This window comes from Chaetura pelagica, unplaced genomic scaffold (genome assembly GCF_000747805.2).
Source record: "Chaetura pelagica isolate M959 unplaced genomic scaffold, ChaPel_1.0 scaffold1771, whole genome shotgun sequence".
Classification (NCBI taxonomy): Eukaryota; Metazoa; Chordata; class Aves; order Apodiformes; family Apodidae; genus Chaetura; species Chaetura pelagica.
In genome coordinates this window covers 25,676-33,808 of record NW_009952197.1, presented here as the reverse complement: position 1 = coordinate 33,808, position 8,133 = coordinate 25,676, and the positions used below count along the sequence as shown (strand labels likewise).

The window sequence follows — 8,133 nt, the reverse complement described above, 5'->3', positions numbered from 1 at the left end:
TCCTCGCACCGGGGGGGGGCTCGGGGATGGCCCCTCGGGGGCGGTTTGGTACCCACCGCCGAGGACAGTCATACCGGAGAGGTTTGGGACCCCAGGGACAGCTATCACGGGGGGTTGGGGAGCATCCTATGGGGCACAACCACTCAGAGGGGGTTTAGGACCGCGGGGAAAGTCACTTCCGAGGGTTTAGGGGGCATCATAGTGGGGGCAGCCACTCCAGGGGGCTTTGGTACCCACTGCACCAGGGACAGACAGCAACCCCCAGGGGTCTGGGGAGCATCACCTTGGGCACAGCCATCCCTGGGGGCTTGGAGAACATCACACCAGCCCTCTGGGGGGGCTTGGTACCCCGGTGACAGAGCAGGACACAAAGGGGCTGCCCAAGCCCCCCCATGCCACAGGGACAGGGGGAATTACACGCTCCCGTGGCTTCATCTTGCTCAGAGCTCACCCCCCGAGGCTGCAGCCAACAGCAAACCCTCTGGCCTGTGATTTCCAACCTCCGTGCAAGGACTTGGGAGGAAGGAGAATAAAAGAAAAACCTGTCTGGCTCCAGCCCCCACGTCACTCTTGCAGAAACCAGAGCAGCATATGGGAGTATTTGCCCCTTTCCCTAGAGATGGAGACAAGCAGCTGACAGGCTGTGAGCATGTGTTAGTCCCACCAACGCCCCAGCCAGGGCGGCAGTTGCTCCAGCCCCAAATGTTGGCAGTTTTCAATTAGCAAATGGCAGAGGAGAGGGATTCCTGGGGGACACGCTAAGCAAGTCAAGCTCTATCACTTGTCACTCAAGGAGCTCACGTTACCCTTCTTGCCGAGAGGTTCTGCTTAAAATAAAACCCTCTGGCAGGCTGGGGAGGGGGGAGGCAGGGAGCCTGCCTGCTCTTGCTGCCAAGAAGGGGATGGGTGGCTGATTTCTGGGGTTACCCTAAGGGGTGACAGGTTACCCTGCCATGGCCTGAGCTGCAACAGGGCTTTAGCTCCCACCACCCAAAAAGTGGGGAAGCTTGTACTGGTGTACATCGAGCATGAACAGCCACCCTGGGGTCCCCTCTGAGGGACATGGCTAAGCTGGCAGCCTGCTCGGATGGTGGAGAGCAGCAAGGTAAAATTTAACCAGCTCCCAGAGAGCTTGGAAACCCAACATAAACAGTGACCAACTGTAGAGAGAGCAGCAGGGTGCACTGGACACCTCTGAGCTGTCCCGGGGTGACAGCCTGGGGTTGTGATGCTCCTGGGCGGGTTTGATCAGAGCCATGACCCCCCAGGGCAGGATCTACAGCCCCATGTCTGTCTGGTTCTGCCACTAAGTCAGAGCACGCCCTGGAGCCAGGCTCACCTCCCAGCTGCCCCAGCCAGCCACATCAACACCTTGCCCAGCCAAAAAAAACATCCCTGGACACCCTTATGGGACCAGGTTTGAGCCAACAGGACAGACCCTCAGCATCCCGTGGGTGAGGGGACTCCCCAAGCCTCCTCTGCAGAAGACACAGGACACAGCACTCCTGCAAGCCTGGAAAGCCTGGTCTGCACTGACAGGCATGAAACACAGCCCAGTTTTATCACAATTCACTGCTTCTCTTTGATGTTTTCAAGATTTTTCTTTCCTAACCTCACTAAAGAGCATCTCAGCTAATTAGCCGGGAGCTGACAAAGCCATCAGAAGGTGCTGGCTGTGCCGGCAGGACGGCTGGGAGGTGTCAGACCCTGCAAACAAAGCTCCCTCCCTTTTCCTCTCTCCCTAACGAACACCCTCCCCACACTCCACATCACAGCCAGGCGTTTGCCTCACACAAAGGCGACACTCGACCCCCGGGCAGGGCAGTTCCCTTTGTGGAGGTGATATGTTCTCTGTCCCCCCATGATGGTCCTTGAACCCACCTGGGCTGGGGGAAACCTGCCATGTTCCCCCTGCTCAGCATCTCTGCTCCATCCCTCTGCCTGTTTAACTTAGAGGGACAGAAAACAAACGCTCCAGCTTCTAAGGCAGAGTGTTTTGCTCCAGGGGAAGGAGCAGGAGAGTCCTCTCCCTGGGGACTTGTGCCCAGGCTGGACAGAGGCAGCTGCACCTTCTGCCAAGCCTCGTGGGAACAGGGATAGAGCCACGACAGAGGTGCTGGGATTTAAATCAAATCAGCTGCAGGGTCAGCAGGCATTTGTGTTGTTTCCTGCTAACAGCAATGGCCCCAGGTCCACAGGACCTTATCAAGCATGGAAATGGGGACAGGCTTTCCTTGGGTGACAATGACCACAGGGGGCCCTCACCGGCTGGGATGCACAGGCAGCCTCATCCCACATCACCTCCCCTACCCGATTCCTTCCTAGCAGGAAGAGCCACCAGGATCAGGCTGATCCACCACCAGCTCCGCACGACCCGGGAACAAAACAAGGATAAAGGGAGAAGCCCTGAGACCTGCAGTTTTCACCGGCAGCTTCTGCAGGGAAACAAAGCAGCAGACGTGAGGAATGCAACTGGCCTATTTGCCCGGGCTGCTCTCTGCCTCCGGCAGCACCGACATGCTCCAGCTTGTCGTTTCAAGAGCTATTGTTGCTCGGGGCTGGGGGCCTCTTTGTTTCCTTTACCCTTTCGCCAGGCTTGGTCACAGCCTGGTATTAAATTATTCAAATCATCTCACTGGGCTTCACAGCTGAACTCCTTGCAGAGAGAGCACAGGCTGTGAAACCCCAAGAGCTCCAGCCCTCGGTGTGAGCCCCCAGCACAAAGCACACTGGGCCAAAATGGTTCTCCCTGCCTGGAGCAAAGGGTCCCAATATTCAACACTCGGTGACACCTCCAGCCCCAGCACTGCTGGGCATCATTAAGCCATAAAACAACCCACCCAATGCCAGCACATCAGGGGGAACAGTGAGGGCTGCCCAAGGGGCTCAGCCCTGGATTGGACTGCCCAGCTGGAGCAGGAAAAGCCTGACTCTCCAGACTACACGTCCCCTGGAGCAGTGACATTTTGGTGCCACAACTGACAAGACAAAAGGTGGCATAGACTCTGTCCTGCCTGCCTGCAGTCCCAGCAAACCCTCAGCCCTGGTGAGGCTGCAGCAGGAGCTCCAGCCCCTTCTTCTGGGATGTGTTTGGAAGTGGTTAGGGTGAGCAGAGCCCCAAGAGCTGAGCACAACACAGCTAAGAGAAATCTGTTGCTGTAGGAGCTGGTGCTGCTGCCAGCTCAGTGGCCCAGATGGGCTTCGAGGCAGTTTAACCCAGCCCTGCAATTACTCTGGTGCCCAGGTTGGTCTGGGAGCAAAAAATACCTTCCCCTCCACCAACCCCAGGCTGGCAGAGACGTCCCTGTAACCGGCAGCACAAGGCGAGTGCCAAGGGGACTGGCAGAGCCTTTGAATTCAAGTCAACTTCCTGGGATTGCAGGGTGTAACCGCCTGAAAAGGCAGCTCCACAAGAAACAAAAAAACGGCAGGGAAAAACCCATGTACCCACCCTGGCAGGAGCCGAAGAGGGAGGCAGCGTCTGCAGTCAGGGCTGCACACGCCTCTCCCGGCTGGACCTGCTCCCCTCCCCAGCTGGAGCCTGGGAGGAGAGGGAAGAAAAAGCAGGAGACCTGCAGAAATTCATTACCTTTCCCATGACAGAGGGATCAGTTGGCTACTACCAGAGCCCAGCGAGGTTCCCCTCATTGAGAACAGGAAAGAATCACAAAAATAATTAGAGAGATTTCATCTCAGCCAGCTTATGAAAGCACTGACTTTATACACAACAGATTGGCAACAGCACAAAGATGGATGTGAAAGGCAAGAGCATTTGCAATGTCAGACAGATCAGAGACAGAAGCTCATCAAAAAATGGCCCAGGGCAGATGCAAGTTAAAAAAAAGAGAAGGAAAAAAAATATTGAAACGACCCTTCTGGAGATAAAAACCCTAACTCCTGTCTGTGACATGGTGATCTGCCCCTCCTGCCTGCAGAAGGATCCCTGGTGAAAACTCATCATCTCCCTGGAGAGATCTGGGTTAAAAAACTTCAATTACTGACAGTCACTTGTTGTGTTTTGCTGCCTTCCGCTAGCTCAGCTGGGAGCCAGTGAGCTGGTCAGCAGCAGGATTTAGGGGCCTGAGGACAAATGTCAGCCGGAGGATCCTCCGGTGAGCTCCTGGGGGCGGGGGAGGCTGTAATTGCAAAGCTCCAGGCAGCATTTTGGGAGAGGGAGCCGGGCTGCGTGGCACCGAGAGGCTGCCCCCGGCGGGTTCGGCCAGCCATGCAGGGCAGGACCCTGGAAGGAGTGATGAACAGCTCAACAAAGGGGTGAAACGTTTTAAGGGGGGGATGGGAAAGGGCAGACTTCTCTAATTAGAAAAGGGGTTTGCACTTAGTCACCCAGCAGAGCGCCTGGGGCCCTGACTCCAGACACTGCTGCAGAGCTGACAGCTCGCTCAGACACCCGGCTGTCAGCCTGGGCTTTGTAACCAGAGACACAGGGGAAAACAACCATGGTGCTCCTCACCCTCCTACACAGGCACTTCCAGCAGGGAGGGGCAGAGCCTCAGAGAGACCCCCCCAAAGGCAGTGCTGGGGATGTCTGCCCCATGGCACATCCAGGGCAGCAGCTTCAGGACACTGGAAGTTCACCCTGACCCTCGTTGATTCAGTGAGACCAGCTCCAGTTCCATGGGAACCATCGTTATCAGCTCCCTGCTTCCAGGCTGCTGCCTTTGGAACTAGAAAGCTCTAGAGTCCAGGAACACAGGTCTGAGCCAGGCAGTGAGAGGACAGGCAGGCTGGGCTGGTGGGGGGACATCCAGTATCTATACGATGAGGCTGGATTCGGCCCCTCTCAGCTCTCACTGGGAAGGTGACTCTTCTACAGCAGCTGAAACACAAAGGGCAAGGACCCAGAATAAGCCCTAAGCCACCATCTCAATAAAGCTACAGGGAGCAACAACACCCTGCCCCATGCAGGCCTGATACCCAACAGATGGGCACTGCAATCCCTGTCCTGCTCTCCCAGGAAGCTGCCAAGTAGTGGCACAAGGAGGAGGCAGTGCCCAGCACAGAGCCCTGGCAGGAGGAAATGCAGTCTGTGAGGCTTGTGCCTTCCTCCTCCCCCTCTCCAGCACACCTGGCTTCTCCCAGTTATTCCTGTGTTTGCAGTGGGATTGAGAGAAGGGCACAATGGCCTTGCAATAAAGTGGGCAGAAACCCAAACCAGTTAAAAACGGGGCTGGCCTGACTGAAGGAAACCACAGAGCAGTGCAGAACTGCCACCCCAAAGGTGGAGCAGTGCTCGCTGCTGCCAGCACCCCCTCCAGGCCAGATCACAGCCTGAGCTGACGGCAGCAACATCAAACGTGTCACCAGCTCTCGTGTTCCTTCTGGAGAGGTTTCCAGGCAGGCTGGAGCTGTGTGAAAGCCCAAAGTCAGAGCTCAGCTTTTTACAAAGCTCTCAATGCTTTTGCACCCCAGCTGCTGAGGGACACCAGAGCAGGCCAGGCTGCTGTCCTGACACCACAGCTGCTGGAGGTTGTACTTCCAGCACTGGGAAGGAGGGTGGAGGTTTCGGACGGGATAGTGCATGGGGATAGCTCTGGGATACATGCTCGGTCCCTCTCTTGTGGTGCTGCAGCTGGGAGCCCACGGCCCAGCTGCCATGGAGCACAGGGTGACAGGCAGCGGAAGGGGGAGCAGCCTGCAGCCTTCCTGCAGAAACAAAACCCTTTGACTCCCATGACAAATGCCCTACTTGTTCCCGAGCCCAGGGACTCGGCCATTCCCGTCCCCTTCACGTGGCAGCACACATCACATGAGAGCAGGAGCTGGGGCAGTCAGCCTGGCCTCCTCCCCTCTGGGCTGTAATTAGCCTCCTTGAAGTGGGCTGGGGCTAGAATCCCTCAGCCCAGAGCTGAGGCCATGATCAGCCCAGCAGAGGAGGAAGAAAGGCCCCTCCAGCACTCTGGGCCAGGCTCCCATCGTACATCCAGGCAATGGAAGGGCAGGTCACACCACGGGCACGTTTTAACTGTGCAATGATGCTGCCTTTGGCCCCAGCAGAGAAGAACCACAAAACCAGCACTATCTTTTCCAAACCACAATGGAAAGTCAGCAGCCAAAATGACGCCTCAAATCTCAGCTTCTATTTCAGCAGCATCAATTAGAGAGCTGCTCTTTTTTTGGATACCTGGTGCTCTGCCAGCACACCAGCTCCCTGCTGGCCACAGGCTGGCCAGCCCACCTGTCCAGGGGTGCAGGAGACCACCTCTGCCAGCCCACTGCCCCTCCAGCCCTGAGGAAGCAGCAGTGTCATGGTACTGCATAGCAGAAGGGGAGTTTTTAGGGGCTCTAAGTTAGTTCTGTTCATAGCTCTAGAGGGACTAGAATAACACAGAGCTTACATGCCAGGGTTCCTCCGTCTGGTCCGGTGTGGCTGGCTGGGCCCTCCTGCAGCAACCCCAGTAACAAAGCCTTTACTCACGCTTTACAGCCAGCAGTGTGTTCCCGTGGCAGCAGGCTACAGAGGTCACCACGTATGGATGTGTCTCCTCCAGCTGCACTGGCCTCGGTGTTCCCGTTTCCTCGTCCTTCCTGCCCAGGCGTCCCCTGGCTCCTTTCCCCCAGGTGCACACCTCACCATCTGCAGAGGGACATGGACACCTTGCTGCAGGCTGAGCTGACCAGCAATCAGCCTCCCAGCTCCCCGCTACCACCCTGGGCTATCTCCAAGGCCTGCCTTGGCCACAGCATGGAGTGCAGGCACAGGGAAGGCAGGGCTTGCTGCAGCCCAAGGGGTTTGAGCCTCACCTGCTGTGATGGCCACAGTGAAGGCATCCCCACAAGCCACCACGCTGACCTTCATGGCCTGGAGCCCCACAACCAGGTGGGGTACACGGCTGTTGCGGCAGGAGTTGGTGCCCAACTGCCCATGCTGGTTGCTCCCAAAGGTGTAACACTGGCCAGAAGCTGGTAACAGAGAGAAAAGAAACAACTGGCTGTCACCCGAGGATGCACTGAAGCCTCTGAGCCTCATTGCTCTCTACTATGCTGGACATCCTGCTCCACGGAGCTCCAGCATTGGGCTCTTGAGCATCTCTACCCATGGGAAATGGAGGTAGGAGGACAATGAAGGTGCAGGTCCTCCTGAGGGCTCTGGGCACCCCCTCACCTGTGACTGCAGCCGAGTGTGCTGTGCCGATGTCGGCGCACACGATTGGCTCTTGGTTCAAGGGGGACGACTGGGCACACGTGAACACGGTGGCCTCTTCCACCTGGTCCTCTGGGGAAGGCTCCTCTGCTGAGCTGATCCGGTCGAGGCCCAGCTTGTTACACCTGCAGGGGGAAAGGCAGAGCTCAGAGCTGGCTGAATGCAGCCTGGAGCAGATACTCTGCAGACAAATCCTGCTCCAGCATAACTGCACCACCAGCAGTGAGATGCTGGGGAGCAGGAGCACACAGAGATGTCTTCTAGAGTTCCTTGCTCCCTGCTCCTGGGCTGGACAAAGATGGACAGGCCCAGGAGGCTATAGGCGAGCTCTGGAGCACAGACCCTCATCCCTCCTCACCTGTTGCTCCCGCAAGCAAGAATCTGGTTCTTCACAGTGAGAACCATGGAGGAATCGATGCCGCAGATGACCCTGTGAGCCTCGTGCTCCAGAGGGACTGGGACCTGCTGGGGGCAGTTGTGGCACTCCAGAGTACCCAGCCCCAGCCGACCTGGCAGGAGGGACGGAGCAGGTCAGTGCTGATGGCAACACACCAACTGAGCAATGGCACTGACAGAGCTGCTGCCAGAGCCCAGCCTGGGACCTGTGGCCACAAAAAGTGGAGAAAGGCAAAGCACGGGGGCCTGGGAGGCAGTGAAGCAGCTGCAGCTCTTCCATACCCACCACATCTGGAGAGGGCTGCAGGCAAGCAGAGCCAGCGAGGGGAGTGGGAAGAGGAGATGGAAGGCACAAGCCCTGCTTGGCAAGGCAGACATCTCTTACCATTATCCCCCCTGCCCCAGGCAAACACTTCCCGTTCATTGGAAACCGCCAGGACGTGAGACGCGCCACAGGCCACCTGCACCATCTCGTAGCCCAGCAGGGCCTCCACGATCTTGGGCTGGCAGGGGAAGAGCAGCAGCCGTCAGCCGAGACCTCCCAGCCTGCCCGGCTGCTCCCATCGCTCCCCCCC

At 57.5% G+C, this 8,133-nt stretch overlaps 2 protein-coding genes across 2 annotated transcripts in view; both read right to left on the bottom strand.

Annotated features, from left to right (window-relative positions):
• Positions 1-3,598, bottom strand: part of TRAF4 (TNF receptor-associated factor 4) — a 9,484-nt gene extending 5,886 nt beyond the window's left edge. Inside the window, exon 1 of the mRNA XM_010007311.1 lies at positions 3,590-3,598. Within this exon, the coding sequence (XP_010005613.1) occupies positions 3,590-3,598 (9 nt within the window). The remainder of the gene's footprint in view (positions 1-3,589) is intronic.
• Positions 3,599-4,808: 1,210 nt separating this feature from the next.
• The window catches only part of NEK8 (NIMA-related kinase 8), a gene marked incomplete at its 5' end in the record, with an annotated part of 11,385 nt that continues 8,060 nt past the window's right edge, over positions 4,809-8,133 (bottom strand). Inside the window, 5 exons of the mRNA XM_010007310.1 lie at positions 4,809-4,837; positions 6,437-6,595; positions 6,763-6,921; positions 7,124-7,287; positions 7,521-7,671. Of these exons, the coding sequence (XP_010005612.1) occupies positions 4,809-4,837; positions 6,437-6,595; positions 6,763-6,921; positions 7,124-7,287; positions 7,521-7,671 (662 nt within the window). The remainder of the gene's footprint in view (positions 4,838-6,436; positions 6,596-6,762; positions 6,922-7,123; positions 7,288-7,520; positions 7,672-8,133) is intronic.